This window comes from Leucoraja erinacea, chromosome 1 (genome assembly GCF_028641065.1).
Source record: "Leucoraja erinacea ecotype New England chromosome 1, Leri_hhj_1, whole genome shotgun sequence".
Classification (NCBI taxonomy): Eukaryota; Metazoa; Chordata; class Chondrichthyes; order Rajiformes; family Rajidae; genus Leucoraja; species Leucoraja erinaceus.
Genome location: NC_073377.1, coordinates 11,774,213 through 11,796,481, shown reverse-complemented (window position 1 = coordinate 11,796,481; position 22,269 = coordinate 11,774,213). Strand labels below are relative to the sequence as shown.

General features: G+C 43.4%; 1 protein-coding gene across 1 annotated transcript in view; it reads right to left on the bottom strand.

The window, feature by feature from the left end:
* The window catches only part of maea (macrophage erythroblast attacher, E3 ubiquitin ligase), a 57,927-nt gene that overhangs the window by 29,735 nt on the left and 5,923 nt on the right, over window positions 1–22,269 (bottom strand). Inside the window, exon 3 of the mRNA XM_055651897.1 lies at window positions 11,670–11,873. Within this exon, the coding sequence (XP_055507872.1) occupies window positions 11,670–11,873 (204 nt within the window). The remainder of the gene's footprint in view (window positions 1–11,669; window positions 11,874–22,269) is intronic.

Sequence of the window (22,269 nt, the reverse complement as noted above, 5' to 3'; positions counted from 1 at the left end):
ATTCCACTTTCTCATCCACTCCATACACAATATCAACAATTTTAAAGAGGACAATTAACCTATAAACCCACTCATTTTTGGGACATGGGACAAAATCAGCGCACCCACGCAGTCACAAGGAGAATGTGCAAACTCCACAGACAGCACCCAAAATCAGGATCGAACACAGGTCTCTAGTGCTATGAGACCAGCTCTACCAGCTGCAACCCAAAATCATCCGGCCCGCAGGCAGATTTTTTTTCCCCCGTAATCATCTGGGCACCCCGAGCAGCGGCCGGGCCGGGCGGCCGGGCTCTGGTTGTACCGCATCCTGCGCAAAGCCACCGGCACAGCCGCGCACCTTCTGTGAACACGTTTAAGAAAGAACTGCAGATGCTGAAAAAATAATCAAAGGTAGACAAAAGTGCTGGAGAACTCAGTGGGGAAGACATGCAAGGATTGCATGAGGCTGCCTCACCCACTGAGTTTCTCCAGCATTTTTGTCTACCTTCTGTGAACACGTGATTTGATGCCTGCCATCTGGGGCAGGATCCATGTGTACATGTGATACATGTGGCCCGCCATCCGCTCACAGACACGAGTCCCGGCCCCTATGCAGTACAAGGTTGCCGACCCTTGCTCTAACCTATCACTTACGAGTGTCCTCTTTCGTCACTGATCTGTGCACTAGTTGTCCACTGCTCAGCACCAGCCTCAACGTTCAACTGGATGTTTAACTGGTAATTAGTGCACATCATCAGAATCCGGACCAAGAGTAGGTCAACCTGTGTTAGCCCATCCGCCAAGAACATGTTCCACTATTCAGTTAGATCATGGCTGAACCAACCTTAGCCTCAGTAATACTTTCCTGATCTCCTCCTCATATACTTCAGCTAACTTGTAGTTCCCATGCCTTTCAGTCATCATGAAGATGCTCAATGACTGTGGGGTAGAGAATTCTAATCAGTCACATCTATCGGAATAGATTTATCATCTCATCAAATAGGCAACCCCTTATTCTAAAAGTTATAGAAACATAGAAAATGGGTGCAGGAGTAGGCCATTCAAGCCTGCGCCGCCATTCAATATGATCATGGCTGATCATCCAACCCAGTATCCTGTACCTGCCTTCTCTCCATACCCCCTGATCCCTTTAGGCACTAGGGCCACATCTAACTCCCTCTTAAATATAGCCAATGAACTGGCCTCAACTACCTTCTGTGGCAGAGAATTCCACAGATTCACCACTGTGTGAAAATTGTTTTTCTCATCTCAGTCCTAAAAGGTTTCCCCTTTATCCTTAAACTGTGACCCCCTTGTTCTGGACTTCCCCAACATCAGGAACAATCTTCCTGCATCTAGCCTGTCCAACCCCTTAAGAATTTTGTAAGTTTCTATAAGATCCCCCCTCAATCTTCTAAATTCTAGCGAGTACATGCCAAGTCTATCCAGTCTTTTTTCATATGAAAGTCCTGACATCCCAGAAATCAGTATGGTGAACCTTCTCTGTACTTCCTCTATGGCAAGAATGTCCTTCCTCAGATTAGGAGACCAAAACTGTACACGATACTCCAGGTGTGGTCTCACCAAGACCCTGTACAACTGCAGTAGAACCTCCCTGCTCCTATACTCAAATCCTTTTGCTATGAATGCTAACATACCATTCGCTTTCTTCACTGCCTGCTGCACCTGCGTGCCTACTTTCAATGACTGGTGTACCATGACACCCAGGTCTTGTTGCATCTCCCCTTTTCCTAATCGGCCACCATTCGGATAATAGTCTACTTTTCTGTTTTTGTCCCCTAATTCCAGATAACCACACCAGGGCAAAATATCCTCTGAGCATCTATGCTGTCAAATACAGTAATATTTTTCAGTCATTAGAAAAAAAGATGGTGAGCTACTATTTTATTGACAGTAATAGCAGAATAATAAGAATCATCCAGTACCTTGTGGTGACTGTGATTTGCATGTAATGAAGCAGCTCGCCCACACTGCAATTGCTGGATGTATTACAACAAAAGCATGTAAGTGAAAAAAAACACTATTTTGAAAAAAATGCCCAAGGCTTCAATGACATTCAATTGAACATAAATACACACAGAAAAGCAAAATTAATATTTTAGCAATTCCAAGATAAGAATTGATACCAGAGTTTCAATTAAACTCAAACGCATATTAACTCCCGCAACAAGTAAAATAAAATTTGTGTAAGTGTAATATGGGATATAATTTGCCTTATGCTGTTTACATTTGATGTGCAGTCCTGCACTTCAAGGAGAGCTGTGCATTTAGAAACAACTCATTTAATACACATGTATAATTCAGCAGTGTCAAACAGAATATGGTATGCTGTCAGACAAGTAATGATGCAGGCTGAAAGTTGAAAATACCATTTATTAAAATAACATGAAGTGGTATTGCATCAAGGAACCTGTTCGTGGCATTGAACGATGTACAATCTGTCTCACTGTGACGGTTTAGTAGTACAAAGAGCTCAGCAGGGAAATCTAGTGTTCATACTGCCCTAAACAGATATTTACTTTTGATTTCAAAATAGCCAAATTAACATAAAATGGCTTTGTGAACATTACTTAGTGAAGTCCCATTACAAAACTAATAAATAAAATGAATATTAAAGCATAAACAGTTACCCTTGGTCAAATCATAGTCAAAACACTAGATAATCTCTTAATTCCATTCCAAGACTTTAGTTTGGGGTGAGGGGAGAAAACAGAACAATGTTTTCTTCCGAACGAGTTTCTGGTTAATAGTTTAGTGTAGCAATGTCATCATCTTCTGCAGTTTGACATCTGCATTCCTTTATTCCACAATATAATAATTCACACCCAATCCAACAAGATCAAGTCAAACAACCAGCCAGGCAATCCATGCAGGAGTGTGCAAGCTGGATAGGCAGACAACGTTCAGCTGCAATGAGTAATTTCAAGCTCTAAAAAAGAACATCCAAAATATAGGTTTAGTCCCTTTCATCTCACTGATACAGAGGAAAGAATGCGAGAACACCAGAACCCAAGTAGATATAGAAGAGATGGTGAGCCAGATTGCACATTGTTGAACGCCATATGCAGGTTCCGTTGATGCAAATCCACTATGTTTTTAAAAATTAAAATGGTATTTTAAACTTTCAGCTTGCATTATTATTTGTATGACAGTTTTATGGGAGGCACAGATAGGGTAGACGGTCAGACCATTTTCTCCAGGGTGGAAATGTCGCAACACTAGAGGGCATAGCTGTAAAGTGAGAGGGGGAAGAGTTTAATGGAGTTGCGCAGGCCAATGTTTTTTTTTGAAGTTTGGAGGGGGCCTGAAATGCTTTGCCTGGGATGGTGGTGGAGGCAGATATAATAGTGGTATTTAAGAGGATTTTAGAAATGCACATGAATGTGCAATGAATGGAGGGATATGGATCATGTACAGTAGATTACATCAATTTAGCAACATCTTGTTTGGCACAAACATTGTGGACAGAATGGCCCATTCCTGTGCTGTACAAATTTAGGATCTTCAAAATATTATGCAGTTGGGTATAGGTGAGAAGCAACATCTAGTAATAATTACTTTAAAGAAATAATGCACAACAGATTCAAGCCTACCAGGAAGTTCTGGTCATGAAGGCAAATTAATACACAAATTCAAAGTCAGTTTTAGAATCTCTTCAGGAACCTGCAGGGGAGACTGGATAAATATTTATAAAATGTTGACAGGTGTAAATCAGGTAGACAGTCAGAAATCTTTTCCCAGGTGGAAATGTCAAAGACTAGAGGGTATAGTTTTAAGGCGAGGGGGCAAAGTTTAAAGAAGATGTGCAGTTCAAGTCATGTTTTTTTTTATTGAGTAGCAAGTGCTTGGAACGCTCTGTCAAGGGTGGTGACAGAAGCAGGCAAGATAGCTTTTAATCGGCTTTTAGATAGGCACACACATTTTGAATGGAGGGATAAGGATTATTTGTAGGGAGAAGGGTTTAGTTTAGTTTATTTGGCATCGTGTTCAGCTGAGGCACGGACTGAACAGACTGAAGGTCCGGTTACTGTGCTGTATTGTTCCTATTCAAAATTACAAGAAAAACATTTAGATCTTCAATAATCCCTCAGCAAATCAAGTCAATGAATTTGTAGTATGCCACATTTTAAGAAACCCTTTTCAAACTGAATTGGCAACAACCAAACAACCAGCCCAAATTCAGAGACACAAATGACCTATAACCACTATTCATTGTATTTAAATCTATCAGAAACAATTGCAGATGCACAAATTGAAGAACCAAAGATGCAGCCTGAAACCAATGAGAATTTTTTTTTTCCCCCACAAGGTTTTTAAATCCAGAGCTCTGGGGGTCAAAATCATCGAATACATTCAAGGCTGATAGATTGTACACAAGAATGATAGATAATAAGCAAGACAGTGGGTCGAGACTAAAATCAGATGAGCAGGATCTTATTAAATGACACGTTGGGTCACTTGGCTAATTTTTACTTACATTTCTGCTGAAATTATCTATTTTGAAACATTCCTAATTCCATAGTGTTGGAAAAGTTGCTCACAATGACTCGTGTTAATTTTGATTTCCCAAAATTCATTAGTTCCTAGGAAGGTTCTGTTAGATTGACAAATAGCATGTAAATCTTTAATTTGGGGGAGGAAACTGAAAGCAGGAAATTACGAATTTGCTCAATATCAAACCAAGGGGATATGCTCAAACCCATTATTAATGTAGATAACCGACTTTCTTTTGTTTGTATTGTTGCCTGCTGGGCATAAATTAATCTAAACGAAGCATCCAAATTATCTCTACGTTAAATAAAAATAAAATCCCCATAAAAGATATTCAAGTATATTTTACTCTTGTGACAGATTAAAACTGAACTGAAAGGAATTTTGATTATTCAATACTAACAGATCTGTGCAAGAATAAGTTAACATCACACACCATTTCATCACTTCCGGCTCTCTACCCTCTAAAACCTTATCGTACCCCAGCCACGCATGGCCTGATATCCCCAAAATCCACAAACAGAACTGCCCTGGCAAACCCATTGTTTCTGCCTGTTCATGTCCCACTGAATTAATTTCCACATATCTCAACTCCATCCTATCCCCCCTGGTTCAATCCCTCCCTTACTATGTCCAAGACACCTCATACCCTCTTTGTCTCGTCAATGACTTTCGTTTTCCAGGCACCCGCTCCCTCACTATGGATGCCCAGTGACTCTACACCTCCATCCCCCACCAGGAAGGTCTTAAAGCCCTCCGTTTCTTCCTCAACCGCAGAACCAGCCAATTTCCATCTACTAATACTCTCCTCTGCCTCGCAGAGCTGGTCCTTACCCTCAACAACTTCTCTTCACTCCTCCCACCTTCTCCAAGCCAAGGCGTAGCTATGGGCACTCGTATTGACCCTAGCTATGCTTGCCTCTTTGTAGGGCATGTCGAACAATCATTCTTCCAGGCATACACTGGCCCTATCCTCGAACTCTACCTCCAGTACATTGACAACTGCATCGGTGCTACCTCCTTCACTCATGCAGAACTTACTGACGACTTCAACTTCATGACCAATTTGCATCCTGCGCTCAAATTCACTTGGACCATCTCCGACATCTCCCTACCGTTTCTAGATCTCACCATCCCCATCACAGGAGACAAGACTATTGACCGACATCTACTACAAATCTACTACAAACCCACTGACTTCCATAGCTATCTAGACTACACTTTTTCCCACTCTGCTTCCTGTAAAGACTATATCCCCTGCTCCCAATTCCTCTGTCTACACCTCATCTGCACCCAGGATGAGGTTTTCCATTCCAGGGCATTGGAGATGTCCTCATTCTTTAAGAAACGGGGGGGGGGGGGGGGGGGGGGGGGGGGGGGGGGGGGGGGGGGGGGGGGGGTGAGGTTATCCACTTTCGTGACAAAAACAGGAAAGTAGACTATTACCTGAATGGTGGCAGATTAGGAAAAGGGGAGATGCAACGAGACCTGGGTGTCATGGTACACCAGTCATTGAAAGTAGGCATGCAGGTGCAGCAGTCAGTGAAGAAAGTGAATGGTCTGTTAGCATTCATAGCAAAAGGATTTGAGTATAGGAGCAGGGAGGTTCTATTGCAGTTGTACAGGGTCTTGGCGAGACCACACCTGGAGTATTGCGTACAGTTTTGGTCTCATAATCTGAGGAAAGGCATTCTTGCCATAGAGGGAGTACAGAGAAGGTTCACCAGACTGATTCCTGGGATGTCAGGACTTTCATTTGAAGAAAGACTGGTTAGACTCGGCTTGTACTCGCTAGAATTTAGAAGATTGAGGGGGATCTTATAGAAACTTACAAAATTCTTAAGGAGTTGGACAGGCTAGATGCAGGAAGATTGTTCCCGATGTTGGGAATGTCCAGAACAAGGGGTCACAGTTTAAGGATAAAGGGGAAATCTTTTAGGACTGAGATGAGAAAAACATTTTTACACAGGGAGTGGTGAATCTATGGAATTCTCTGCCACAAAATGTAGTTGAGGCCAGTTCATTGGCTATATTTAAGAGGGAGTTAGATGTGGCCCTTGTGGCTAAAGGGATCAGAGGGTATGGAGAGAAGGCAGGTACAGGATACCGAGTTGGATGATCAGCCATGATCAGATTGAATGCCGGTCGGTGCAGGCTCGAAGGGCCGAATGGCCTACTCCTGCACCTATTTTCTATGTTTCTATACCACCATCTGCAGATCTTTCCTAAACCAATTCTGTACTTTCCAATCTTGCAGCTGAAATCCCACATCCATGGAAACATTTGATTAAATATTTTCTGTTACCGAAGGACCTTCACATCTTTCCTGAAACATGGTAACCATTACAATGACATTAAAAAAAATCTGAAAAATATTTATGAGATCCAACCTCTACATTCAGTGACACATTTAATGAACAATTTGTGAACAAATACAGCTCTGAAAACTAGGAAATGAGCGTAAAATGACAACTGTACTGTGAACAGTGAAATGTTATAAAACATCCACCTAGTTTTCACTGTACCTCGATACACGTGACAATAAACAAACAATAGTTCTGGACATAGTCAATAATTACCTCACATCTTGCTAGCCAATCTGGTCATTACAAGTACAGAAGTTATTTTTAGTCTAATATAACAGTTCATATAGATCAGAAATGGTGTCAAACCTTGAGAGTGCAAAAGTTCATCACAAGAGTGGCAATAGGGCTGTAGATAAGCATATTGGTGAAGTGCTTACCCAATGGCAAAGCGACTGATAAATAAAGAGTAAATTAAAATAAATTGCCAAAGGAAAGACTTTTTTTTAATATTCACTATGTGTTAAGAGTTTCTCAGCTGCACAACCTGAATGTATGCTCCATGTCGATTTAACATTAACTTTCAAAATTCACTTCAAAGTGTCAGGGAAAGGCAAGGTGACTACATTTATTTTGCAAGCAATCCCCGACTTACCCTACAGGCGACAGGCAAACTCGCACTTGCATAAACAATTCATTAAGCACACTGGTGAATTTCCGAATTATGCGCTACAGCCATTCGGCAGGGAACCAGCAGGTTTAGAGAGGTGGGACGTATGGGTTTTGCTGTGATCAGGTCGTTTACTCAATGTGAGAAACAAATTTAGCAACAGGAAGATCGCGAGGGCTTCCCGTCTGCTTCATAGATATGAAAGTGACACCCAAGCTCGCTGCTCTTCCATTTTCAGTGCAACATTGGGAAGGCAAGTGAGGAGAGAGCCGGTGAAGAATGACTCCTAGTCAAATCTGTGCGGATGAAAAGCAGTGGAAAATGTTGCCGATTCAGAGGAAAGAGGCGGCGGAGGGGGGAGCAACAGAGTGGACAAGGCACCAGTTGACAGAAAGTAGCAGCAGGTTTTCCAGCACTGCAAGAGTGGTAAAAATACCCTGGTATACATTTACAGCACTGAAGCAGAGATGATTGAAAGCTTCGTTCCTAGAAATAAATATCACTAGCAACTTGGCCTGGACTAGCCACATCAAAGCAATGGCCAAGAAAGCACACCAACACCTCTACTTCCTTCGAAGGCTTAGGAAGTTCGGCATATCCCAACAACTCTCACCCAATTCCAAAGATGCACCATAGAAAGCATTTTATCAGGATGCATCACAGCATTGTTTGGGACCAACTTCATCCAACAACGCAAGGAATTGCAGAGAGTTGTGGACGCAGCCCAGACCAACCTTCCTTCCATTGACTCCATTTACACTGGAAGACCTGTGATGCTGCCACAAATAAGAATTTGGCAAGCCCATCAGCATAATCAAGGATCTCACCCTGATCTTCCAAGTGAGGCAACGGTGTTTAATTGTCATTTGTACCAACATCAGACCAATAAAATTCTTATTTGTGGCAGCATCACAGGCCTTTAAACATATTATGCAGTGAAAGTGTATAAACAAAATTCAATTAATTACCAACAACAATACTAGTGCAAAAAACAACCCCAAAGTCCTGAGTGCAAACAAAGACAGTCAAAAAGTGGATAAATGTGAGGTTATCCACGTTGGTAGCAAAAACAACAGGAAGGCAGATTATTATCTAAATGGTGTCAAGTTAGGAAAAGAGAAAGTATAACAGGATTAAGGGGGGGGTCCTTGTTCATAGGTCAATGAAAGTAAGCATGCAAGTATAGCAGGCAGTGAAGAAAGCGAATGGCATGTTGGCCTTCATGACAAGAGTTGAGCATAGGAGCCAAGTGGTCCTTCTGCAGTTGCACATGGCCCTAGTGAGACCACACCTGGAATATTGTGTGCAGTTTTGGTCTCCTAATTTGAGGAAGGACATTCTTGCTATCGAGGGAGTGCAGCGTAGGTTTACAAGGTTAATTCCCGGGATGGCGGGACTGTCATATGCTGAGAGAATGGAGCAGCTGGGCTCTGGAATTTAGAAGGGTGAGAGGGGATCTTATCGAAACATAAAAGATTAAAGGTTTGGACACGCTAGAGGCAGGAAACATGTTCCCGATATTGGGGGAGTCCAGAACCAGGGGCCACAGTTTGAGAATAAGGGGTAAGCCATTTAGAACGGAGATGAGGAAACACTTTTTCACACAGAGAGTTGCGAGTCTGTGGAATTCTCTGCCTAACAGGGCGATGGAGGCCAGTAACTTTCAAGAGAGAGCTAGATAGGGGTCTTAAAGATAGCCGAGTCAGGGGATATCAAGTTTACGCAAGTTTATTGTCATGTGTCCCTGATAGGACAATGAAATTCTTGCTTTGCTTCAACACAACAGAACATAGTAGGCATTGACTACAAAACAAATCAGTGTGTCCATATACCATTATATAAATATATACACACATGAATAAATAAACTGATAAATTGCAAATAACAGATAACGGGCTATTAATGTTCAGAGTTTTGTCCGAGCCAAGTTTAATAGCCTGATGGCTGTGGGGAAGTAGCTATACCTGAACATGGCCGTTGCAGTCTTCAGGCTCCTGTACCTTCTACCAGAAGGTAGCAGGGAGATGAGTGCGTGGCCAGGATGATGTGGGTCCTTGATGATACTGCCAGCCTTTGAGGCAGCGACTGCGATAGATCCCCTCGATGGAGAAGGCAGGAACGGGATACTGATTGGGGATGATCAGCCATGATTACATTGAATGGCCTACTCCTGCACCTGTTGTCTATTGTCAAAAAGTCCAGGTCAGTATCATGTTGTTTTCTAGAGGCTGGTGGTTGTTTGGGTAGAAGTTATTCTTGAAACTGGTAGTCTTGGTTTTCATTCTCAAATACCTTCTTCCCAATGGTAGGAGTAAAATGATAGGAGGCTGCCCGGTTGGTGTGCATCTTTGATGATATTCCTGCTTTTATGAGGCAATGCCTATAGATCACTTTGATGGGGGATAGGTCAGCCCCCCCTGATGGACCAGACAGCGTCTACCACTCTCTGCAATCTCCTTTGTTCCTGAGCATTCGAGTTGGTAAACCAAGAGGTGATGCAACCAGTCAGTATGCTCTCTATTGTACACTTGCAGAAGTTTAGGGAAGTATTAATTAACATACTGAATCTCCTTAATCTTCTGTTGAGATATTGAGGGGTTTTGTGTTTGCATCACTGTGCTGGGCCCAGGACAGATCTTCAAAGATGTACACACCTGATCTTGATTCTCTCTATTGCCAACCGATCGATGAAGGCAGGTTCATTGAGCCTCGGTTTTCCCCTTCCAAAGTCACCAATCAGTTCTTTAGTCTTACTGATGTTGAGAGCAAGATTATTCTGGCACCATTCAAATTCTCAATCTCCCTCCTTTACTCTGCCTAATAGTTACTTGTAATTCATCCATGGTTAACTACACAGACATTGGTAAAAAAAATAGAGTAGAGAGGGGACTGAGCACACAGCCTTGAGGTGCTTCTGTGCTGGTTATTATAGGAAGTGTTGCTGGTAATTCATATTGATTGTGGCCTTCCGATGAAGTAGATGATCCAGCTGCACAAGGATGAGCTGACATCCAGTTCTGCAATTTTAATAACGTTTGGAGGGGATGGTGGTGTTGATGCAGAGCTGCAATGAACAACAGCTGGATGTACTTGTTGTCCAAGCAATCCAGTGTGGAGTTGAGAACCAGTGAGATCGCATCCTCGGTTGATCGATTATGGCCATAGGCATATTGTATTGGGTCCAAGGCCTTGCCAAGCTAAGAATTAATATGCATCATGATCAACCTCCGAAACTACTTCCTCATTATGGATATTGGCACCACCAATCAATAGTCATTTAGACATGTAATCTTATGCTTTTTTGGTGGACTTTCAGAACAGGTGTAATGGGAGGTTCATAATGTCTGCAAAAACTCTAGATCGTTGGTCCATGCGGGTTTTAAGAACGTGGCTGGGTACACCATCAATTTGAAGATTAAACTGGAGAAATGTCTTTATGGATTAAATGGTCAAACTGAAATATATACGATGATCACTTTCATCCGTGCAATGTTTGGGGTAAATAAAATGTTACCCTCCTGTTTCTCCAAAACTTTCATTTACTGATTTGACTTTTTTCAGTTCCAAATCCACAAAAATACGCAGGTCAGAATTAATTGACCCAAATGAAACCAGCAATAAAAGTAAAAAATAAAGAAAAAGTAAAGTATCCTTTATTGGCATTCAGACATTTCAGTCTGAATGAAATTGTATACCTTGCAGTCATAACATAGAATAAAATAACAAAACACACACTTAACACAGTTTAACATCCACCACAGTGAGTCTACCAGACACCTCCTCACGGTGAGGAGTCTTAAAGTCCTTGTCTCTTCCCTCCTCGTCTCCCTCTGCCTTGAGGCGATCCAGCTTTCGATGTAGGGACCCCGCCGGGTGATGGTAAGTCCATCCGAGCTCGATCCCAGTTGGAGGCCGCCAGCTCCGCGATAGGCCTCAGCACAGATGGAGATGAGGATACGACAAGAAAAGGAAGGAGGAGACGAAAAACAGTTTCTCCCACCCCCCTCCAAACACAACTAAAATAGACAAAATAAACTAAACAACAGGACAAAAGAAAACAAAAAAAGACAGACGGACTGCAGGCAATATATATTCCATTATATGGCAGGTTAAAAGGGAGATTTTTTTTTACTAAGCTCTCCCCATTATGCAATTTTACAGTACTGGAGAAGCTGCAACAATTCATTTCAAGCACCACTCACCTCAATTCCACTCTGCTTGGTTAGTTTAACAGCAGTGTTGTAATAGCCACATCGCAGCAAGTGCTCCACCATCATACGGTCCATGCGTTTTTTCTTCCACATATTCACTGCTGCTGCCTGGTCACTGCTGTGTTCTTTTAAGTGTTCGATTCTACGTTTGCACAGCTTTGCACTCTCATCTTCAGCTTGGATTGACTCAACAGCCTGTAAGAACAAACAACACTTCAATGAAATCCCAACCATGGACACCAATTTTCCACATAATCCAATCACGAGTTAATTAAAATTGCTTATTAACCAGTTTCCCCTGCCATTGGCATCAGTCTCCTGTTGAATACTGCATCGATTTAATAAAAGTTGGCATTTCTTTCAACTATCAAATCTATACCCTTTTGACACACAAATCAAGTTTGTGGTTTTACTCTTCCAGCAATTCCAGATTTAATTTTTCACATCTTATTCACACCTCCCCCAGACACACCTTTTGCTATTCATCAGCCTTTGCCATTCTCTTTCAAGCAGCACCACCAAAGTCATTACATTCCCCCTGATCAAAATCCCATCTCAAAGCCTTTGTTCTTTTTGTTTCTTCCCTTCCCCCCTCCAGTACAGAAGGGTAGTATTGCTCTGAAAATAAAAATCTGCTTGACAGGACTACATCATGTTGATGGGAGGTGGCCAATGCACCCTAAACAGTCAAGAGTCAAGTTAAGAGAGTTTTATTGTCATGTGTCCCAGATAGCACAATGAAATTGCCACAGCAGTGGCAATGCAGGAATTATAATAAATTAACAAAAAGGACCTGAATTTGGACGAAAATGTAAAGCATGCCTATGCTTCTCCAGATGCAAATATATCCTATCCACAAGGATTTTATTGAATAGTTTCCATACCAATGGTGTAAAACTCACTGACCTTTCATAATATGAATAATTTTACATCAAGATTGGAACATTAAAGTTGAATTGAATTGAATTGAAATGAATTGGAATGAATTGAAAAAAAAGTGATACAGTTCAATCTCAAATCTAAAGGCAAGTTTCAAAGAAATAGAATTGTGGAATTGACTTTGGCAAATTGGGTTCTGAGAAATGATAATAAATAAGCACGAGTTCATATCCATAAGGCATGAAAACTTCCAATAAATGGTTTACCCATGGCTGATGTTAAAGGAAGAAAGCTTTAAAGTTGCTGAAAGAACAGCAAGCTAGAGAATTTAGTGAAATAGATGAAAGGAATTCAGAATTTAGATCAAGTAATGTGTGCATGCTGGGGTGGGGATAGATAAGAATTTATGACATTTCAAATCAAGACCAGACGCAGAGACTGAGAGTTGAGTGGGAATATTGCCAGTGCGAAGAGAAGATTGAGAGAAGATAGAAGGTGATCAGTGATCAGAAGAACAATACAGATAATGAGCAAGGGCCAGGTAGTGAATGAAGGGGTGATGAAGTTAGCAGATACTGGCAGCAAGGTAATGCAGGGCCCTCCATAATGTTTGGGGCAAAGACCCATCATTTATTTATTTCCCTCTGTGTTCAACAATTTGAGATTTGCAATAGAAAAAAAAATCACGTGGTTAAAGTGCACATTGTCAGATTTTATTAAAGGCCATTCTTATACATTTCAGTTGCACCATGTAGAAATTACAGCTGTGTTTATACATAGTCCCCCCCATTTCAGGGCACCATAATGTTTGGGACCATAATGTTTGGCTTCTCAGGTGTTTGTAATTGCACAAATGTATTTAATTGACTCTTTAATGCAGCTATAATAGAGATCTCAGCACCTAATCTTTCCTCCAGCCTTTCCATCACCTTTGGAAGCTTTTATTGTTGTATATCAACATGAGGACCAAAGTTGTGCCAATGAAAGTCAAATAAGCCATTATGAGACTGAAAAACAAGAATAAAACTGTTAGGAGACATCAGTCAAACCTTAGCTTAATCAAAATCAACTGTTTGGAGCATCTATCTATCTCTATCTATCTATCCTTACTTACTTACTGCCTATTATGCCTCCTGGCATGTAGGGCAGCAACGAAGGTCCTCCACTCCTGTTGATTCCTTCAGTTGTTGTTTAAGTAAAATATTTGTTTTACGAGACAGGGTTGTTAGCCGTGTGCTCAACCTCCAACCTGGAGGACCAGTGGATCACTCTTCGTCTCGCCTCTAGCCGTCGACCTGTCCAGCATGGGAGACCCTAACAGAGACGAATCTCACGCTGGCATAGCTCTAGGGGTCAGACACACAAGCTTCCCGACCATGACAAGGTTGCAATCCAAGGAGTATCTATCTATATTATCCATCTTTGCCACTTTACTTACCATTCTCCTCTGCTGCAAGTCAAATAAGTTTTGTTCCGTTTGGTGAAATAGTACAAAAGTTATGAAGGTTTAAAAATCGTAAAAACCGCCCCTTCTGGAACCCGTTGTCAATAACACGGCTAGGAGAATAAAAAGCTGAAGGGCGGAGTGCGTTGAGCAACCCACGCAGAGTGCGCAGCCCGTGGAGAGCATGCAGCCCGCGGGGGAGCCAGCAGCCTATGGACGGCTTCTGCAGCGACAAGCACGACCAGCCAGAAGCTGCTGAGTTGAACCGAAAGCCTCCGAGTGAAGCCAGAGTGGGACCGGTATCTGCAGCGCGAGGCCAAAAGCTGAAGTTACGGGGTGAGCAGAGTGCCAACCTCTCCTGATAGTTATTACCTTCTGTTCCAGGCAACAATCTGGTAAACCTCTTCCGCACCCTCTCCAAAGCCTCACACCCTTACCATAATGAGTGATCAGCAGACAATACTTCAAATGTGGAGTAATTGAAGTCCTATAAATCTGCACATGACTTCCCCACTCTTAAAAAAAGGTTGAACAAGTTAGGGCTTTATTCTTTGGAGCGCAAAAGGTTAAGGGGAGACTTGATAGAGGTTTTTAAAATGATGAGAGGGATAGACAGAGTTGACGTGGAAAAGCTTTTCCCACTGAGAGTAGGGAAGATTCAAACAAGGGGACATGACTTGAGAATTAAGGGACTGAAGTTTAGGGGTAACATGAGGGGGAACTTCTTTACTCAGAGAGTGGTAGCTGTGTGGACTGAGCTTCCAGTGAAGGTGGTGGAGGCAGGTTCGTTTTTATCATTTAAAAATAAATTGGATAGTTATATGGATGGGAAGGGAATGGAGGGTTATGGTCTGAGCGCAGGTATATGGGACTAGGGGAGATTATGTGTTCGGCAAGGACTAGAAGGGTCGAGATGACCTGTTTCCGTGCTGTAATTGTTATATGGTTATATGGTTAAACTCAATGCACTGACCAATGAAGGCAATTATGCCATATGCCTTCTTTACTAATCTACCTGCATTTCCACTTTCAAAAACCTTGGACCACAAGATCCCTTCATACATCAGTGCTGCTAAGGACCTTGTCATTAACTGTCATTTCCCATACATTTCCCTACATGCAGCAGCTCACCACTGGCTCAGATCATACTCTACGATTTCTCTGCCAATTTCTGTAGCTGATCCATATCCCACTGTGTACGTTTGTAAATAGCTCATTCTAAGCTATCCCCCCAGTCTAGTTTCAGTCAATAAAATAATGAGTCAGGCATCTAAACTTTATTTTGGAAAAACACAATAACAGTTCCCACTACTATACCAAACCACCACGGGTTCGATCCTTGCATCTGCCTGGCCAAGCCCTCCTAACTGCGCTCACACAGACACTCCAGAAGGTCACGCAGTCCTAAGCGTCCTCCCATAAGATCGACACAGAACCTTGTGGTTCGGGGCCTTTTATAGGTCCCCTAACCTTGAGGGGCCGAACCACATGGGGGTGGTCTCAATACAGTCCAATAACATATATCAATTAACACAGTACATGATAGACATTTCCCTAACCGAATAATAGTGACTAATACTTTGTATCTGACGAAGTTTCTAGATGAAACTTAACAGAGATGAATTATGCAACAAGTGCCTGGATATTCAAGAAAACCAGACAATGCTCAATACTTAACCCAATCAACATCTAGCAAAGTAAAGGTTTGCAACAATATTTACAATGTGTATGTCTGGTTTGCATTCACTCAATCCGTTCCATGCAATTTACACCTAATTGTCAGAATCTGCAGATGGTTCATTCTCTCCCTGCAACTCTTATCTAAGCTCTAAACAAACTGGCACCATTCTGCAGCGTCCCATTTCTGCAGAAGGCATATTTAAATTGACCGAATGGCCTAGCAGCCCAGAAGCCTTTACTGTCCTGGCATCTCCAATTTGGCCAGAATTAACACTTTGATGGCCTTCCCCACTTGACCAATTCATCAATTTTAGTGCTGTCTGCAAACTTACTAACTAACCATCTACATTAATGACCAAGTCCTTTGTATATTACAGAGGTCTCAGCGCAGATCCCTGTGGAACTCCAGCCTGAATATTGTTCTCCAACCACAACCTTTTATCTTCTATCAACAAGCCAGTATTGATTCCTTACAACCATGTCAGTGTGAATGTTATGCATCTTAATCTTCTGGATCAGTCTACCATTCGAAACTTTATACAATGGGAAACCTTATCAAATGCCTCAATAAAATCCATGCAGACAACATCCATTATCATACTCACGTTGATCACCTTCATCACATGTTTAAGAAGGAACTGCAGATGCTGGAAAACCAAAGGTAGACAAAAATGCTGGAGAAACTCAGCGGATGAGGCAACATCTATGAAGCGAAGGAAATGGGCAACATTTCGGTATGAGACCTTTCTGCAGACTGATATGAGGGTGGGGGGGGCAGGAAGAAGGAAGAGGCAGAGACAGTGGGCTGAGGGAGAGCTGAGAAGGGGAGAAGAAAGAGGGACTACCTGAAATTAGAGAAGTCAATGTTCATACCGCGGGTGTGCAAACTGCCCAAACGAAATACGAGGTGCTGCTCCTCCAGTTTACGGTGGTCCTCACTCTGGCCATGGTGGAGGTCCACGACAGAAAGGTCAGATTCGGAATGGGAGGGGGAGTTAAAGTGCTGAGCCACCGGGAGGTTGGTTATTGCGAAATGAGCTGAGGTGTTTGGGCGAAGCAATCGCCAAGCCTATGCTTGGTCTCACCGATTTAGAGCAGCTGATACCTAGAACAGCGAATGCAATAGATGAGGTTGGAGGAGGTGCAGGTGAACCTCTGCCGCACCTGGAAAGACTTCTTGGGTCATTGAACGGAGTGAAGGGGGGAGGTAAAGCGACAAGTGTAGCATTTCCTGCAGTTGCAAGGGAAAGTGCCCGGAGAAGGGGTGTTTCTGGTGGAAACGGACAAATTGACCAATGAGTCAATAACTGGTGCAACCCAAGGAATAAGGGTTAAGACGCTTTCTCTTTCCTGCTCGCCGGACCTGGAGCATCCGACTATCTCATGCCGTTCATTCTACCTTCCCCGGGAGTTCGGCTCAGTGGTCATCACAGCCGTCTACATATCACCGCATGCGGACACCGACGTGGCACTATCGGCTCCACACGATGTGTTATGTCGACACCAAAACAAGAACCCTGATGTGGCTATGGTGGTGGCTGGGGATTTTAATAAGGCAAATCTCAAAAAGGTCATGCCTAACTTCTGCCAACACATCACGTGTGGTACCAGGGGGGAAATAAATTTAGACCACTGCTACACGCCATTCAGGAAAGGCTACAAGGCCATTCCTCTCCCTTCTTTTGGGAAATCTGGCCACGCTGCCATTTTCATGCTGCCGGAGTATGAACAACGAATAGTACTGGAAGCGGCAGTGACGAGGGACGTAAAGCGGTGGTTGACAATTCAGAGGCCATGCTGCAAGATGCACCGAGCGATATCGACTGGAATAGGCGACAAGCAAGTTCCAGAGACGTCAGTGAGTTTGCGGAAGTGGTCATGGACTTCATTGCAACAATAGCTGATAACATCGTCCCCACGGTTAGGGTTAGCATCTTTCCTAATCAAAAACACTGGGTGGCCAGGTCCATTCGCATTGTCTATAATGCTCGCTCTGCTGTTTACAACTCCGACCTGGCATCCGGCAATATGGATGACAACAAGGCAGAGTCCTACAGACTGCGAAGGGCTGTGAAGGACGCAAAATGGAGGTACATGGACAGGATGTTCGCCGGCTAACAACACTGCCTAGCGAGGCTGGAGGGAGGTCATGCGCTGTGGATGTGCACACATTCTCGGTGACCGAGCATGACGTTAGGAGGGCTCTGATGTGTGTGAACACGAGGAAAGCTGTAGGCCCAGATGGTATATCTGGGCGAGTACTAATGTCTTGCGCTACTCAGCTTGCTCCAGTGCTCACCACAAAATTCAACCTCTCCCTGGCCAAGTCCGTGGTCCCTGCCTGCTTCAAAAGATCAACCATTGTACCAGTGCCAAAGAATGCCTACCCAGCCTGCTTGAATGACTACCGACCGGTGGCCCTCACGTCGGTAGTCATGAAATGCTTCAAGAGGCTGATCAAGAATCACATCTGCGCCTTCCCTCGCATGGACCCGCTGCAGTTCGCATACAGTCCGAGCAGCTCCACAGATGATGCGGTCTCACAGGTTCTGCACACCGCTCTCTCACCTTGACAGCCAGAAGGGGGTGAGGGGTGGGGGTATGTGAGGATGCTGTTCATTGACTTCAGTTCAGCTTTCAATACCATAGTCCTCACCAGACGCCGAATGCACTTTGGGAATGCACTTTAGCACTCACCCCCCCTGCAGGACCTATATACCAGGAGGTGCAGATCCAGAGTCAGGGACCCCTATCATCCCAGCAACAGACTGTTCCAGCTGCTATGGTCGGGCAAGCGCCTCCGCTGTCACGGAGGATGAGACAGAGTTTCTTCCCACAGGTCATCAGGACTATAGTCTCACCAGAGACTAATTTACTATTTTGTGTCTTTTTAATTAAAAAAAAAAAGGTAAATACTGATTCTGTTCTTTTGTTCTGTTGGTTTTCCACAATCTGCAGGCATTGCCACTTTCATTTCACTGCACATCTTGTATGTGCATGTGACAAATAAACTTGACTTAGCATGAACTCCTTTGTTTGATAACCTTGGTCATGTTTCCTATTTTACAAGTTCTCTACAAGCAAAATCTGTTGTAGGTATATTTGCTCTTGTGTGCAGCATAGAAAAATAACATGAGGAAAATTGAGTATATAATACTCTTACTAAATAGTATTCAGAAAAACAGCAAATAACTTGCTGGCACGAATGCTCAAAGAAACCATTATTACAGAGAAGAATGATGGTGTAATTGAGCAATCAAAGCCAGAATTTTCTTGTTGAAGATTAATGCAAATGAGTTGTATACCAAGTATGCACTACAAGCCAACATGGTGATGGATTGGCAATTCTCAGAACGGAGTAAGGCTACACTGCAATGAACAAAGTGTTCTATTATCCTACTCCTAACTTGGTCCAGCAGTCTAAAAGGGGGGGGGGGGAAAGATGGGAGAAAAAAAAGATGGCATAAATGCAAAAAATCCTTTCTTCATCCATGTCTAGCCCAATGAGGAAGCAACACAATGTGGTTCTGAGTGCACGTAGGGAGTTTCCAGTTTCGATTCTTTCAACTACTACCATTCATTATTCACATATTCTCCAAGAATGCAATTCATAATTTAAATAATTATCAGAACAGGATATTATTTCTCAGCCAACAGCAAAATGCTTCACATAAAATGACTGGATAGCAAGACCCAATATCTCCTCCCCTTCCTTAACCCTCGAGCTGTCTCCTCCTCCCTTTTCCCTTCCTTCCTCCCCCCCACACCCTATCAGTCTGAAGAAGGGTTTCGGCCCGAAACGTAACCGATTTCCTTCGCTCCATAGATGCTGCTGCACCCGCTGAGTTTCTCCAGCATTTTTGTGTACCTTCAGAACAATAGACATCTCAATTTAAACAGGCAAGGCCAACGTTCTTGGAGCTGCACCTTTCCCGTGCAATAAACAGATCATGGTACAGGTAGTAGGTTTGTCAAAATTGATGTTGCGAGGGTCACAGAGCACAAGGCAAAGTCTAGGTATGTGGGATTTCAATTTCCAAACAATGCAAATTTGATCCAAAGGGGATAACATCATTTGAGGGTGACAAATTTGGCATTTTGCTCAATGAACCTCAAGAGTCTGGGTGCAGAGAAATTCCCAGATAATGATGTGTCCAGTACAAAGATTTAGTATTATACATGCTGTGCTCTACCAATCTCAGATTAAACAGTATGTCAATTCTTGCTTCCTCTGATAACATACAATTGTCAATGTCAGAAAGGTACTTTGCGAGTGAAAGAGTTAATTAGCTAAAAGCTAATCCTACGTTGAATGAAGTAGGCAAGCAGAGCATTGGTTTTGGGATTAGTAACCATAGTTCTATTGGTTTTAAAATGTCTTGCCAGAGGAAGGATTAGAGATAGTTCCAATAGCATTTAAAAGACACTTGGACATGCACATTGGATAGGAAAGGTTTAGAGGGACACAGGCAAATGGGACTAGCTTCAATGGCAAGACTTGGTCAGCATGGACAAGTCGAGTCAAGGGTCGATTTCCATAATGTGTGACTATGAGATGATGCCAGACCTGCTGAGCTGTCATCTACACATGACTTGGAAAAGGTTCGTATTGAGCTGAAATGCCAGCATAGGCTGGTGGGCTGACTGGTTGCCAATTTCATGCAATTCTTCAAGTTCCACGCTGTGCATTCCATGCAACTTGCTGTTGGAAAGTTACCAAGTGGTAGGATAACTTTCTATATAGAATGAAGCAAGGACAACTAGTTTTCAGCTACAATCTAACAGTCCTCCTATTATATGGGACTATGCGATGGGAGGCAACATGAAAGTATCAAAAATTATTAGTCCAAAATGGTGGAATGAAAACGGGCCAGTTTTCCTGGTCACAGTTAACTCATTAAAAAATGTAGGATTTTGTTCTTTAAAGAGTCACAGAGTTACAGTCAATAGTATAGGAGCAGGGAGGTTCAACTGCAGCTGTACAGGGTCTTGGTGAGACCACACCTGGAGTATTGCATACAGTTTTAGTCTCCTATTCTGAGGAAGGACATTCTTGCCATAGAGGGAGTACAGAGAAGGTTCACCAGACTGATTCCTGGGATGTCAGGACTTTCATATGAAGAAAGACTGGATAGACTTGGCTTGTACTCGCTAGAATTTAGAAGATTGAGGGGGGATCTTATAGAAACTTACAAAATTCTTAAGGGGTTGGACAGGCTAGATGCAGGAAGATTGTTCCCGACGTTGGGGAAGTCCAGAACTAGGGGTCACAGTTGAAGGATAAAGGGGAAATCTTTTAGGACTGAGATGAGAAAAACATTTTTTTACACAGAGAGTGGTGAATCTCTGGAATTCTCTGCCACATAATGTAGTTGAGGCCAGTTCATTGGCTATATTTAAGAGGGAGTTAGATGTGGCCCTTGTGGCTAAAGGGCTCAGGGGGTATGGAGAGAAAGCAGGTACAGGATACGGAGTTGGATGATCAGCCATGATCATATTGAATGGCGGTGCAGGCTCGAAGGGCCGAATGGCCTAGTCCTGGACCCGTTTTCTATGTTTCTATTGTCAGATTTATTCGTACCATACACAATGAAGTGCAGTGCAATTAACTTGCCAGCAGCGGTACAAAAAATGTTGTCAGGACCACAAACCTCCACAGTCGCCACTGCGGGCGGCCAGATGCACAGGCCCTCTCGTCTGGAAGGTAAGTCCTGAATCGGTTCTTCCTTACCGGAGACCGCGGCTTCAATATGATGTAGGCCGCAGGCCGGCAGTCGAAGATCTAAGTCACTGCTGTGCCGTGGCTAGATGATGTTGTAGGCCGCGGCTCCAAGATGTTGTAGGCCGTGGGCCGGTGGTCGGAGCTCTTCTCCTTCGGGGTCCCCAACGAGGGATCCCAGGCTTCACGATGTAACAGTCTGCGGGCCAGCAATCAGAGCACTCTCTTCTGGCGACCCCCCCGCAAGGGCTTGCCCGCTCCGCTCTCGTCCGGCCCGCTGCTGAGGCTCTGGGCCCGACTCCGGGAAAGGCCCCACCAATCCTTGTTTGTGGTCCTGACAACATTAGGCCGTGAGAGAAGAAACATGGAAAAAGTAGTCTCTTCGTGGAGGAGGTGACCGGAAGCTGTTCCCCCCCTTACCCTGCCCCTCACCACCTGCCACACAAGACACACCGAGAAACATTAAAACAAACATTTGGACATACTGAAAAAACAAAAAAAGTAGAAACGACTAACACGCTGCTGGCAGGGCAACCGTCTCGCAGTGCTCCCACCGACCAGCATTGAAAAAGGCCTTTTGGCCCATTGACCTATGATGAATGAAGAATGAGGATTTGTTCAAGCAGTTCATGTGACAAACTTGATCAAGTTGATTGGCATCTGTTCATCTGCAAGAGATGATGGAGCAGCTTTGACATTGTCCTGTTTGGAGAGGGGAATGCATCATCTGTGTTCTACTGTACATCGGCGAGACCAAGTGCAGGCTCGGCGATCGTATCGCTGAACACCTCTGCTCAGTCCGCTTTAACCTAACAGATCTCCTGGTTGCTCAGCACTATAACTCCCATTCCAAATCTTACCTTTTTGTC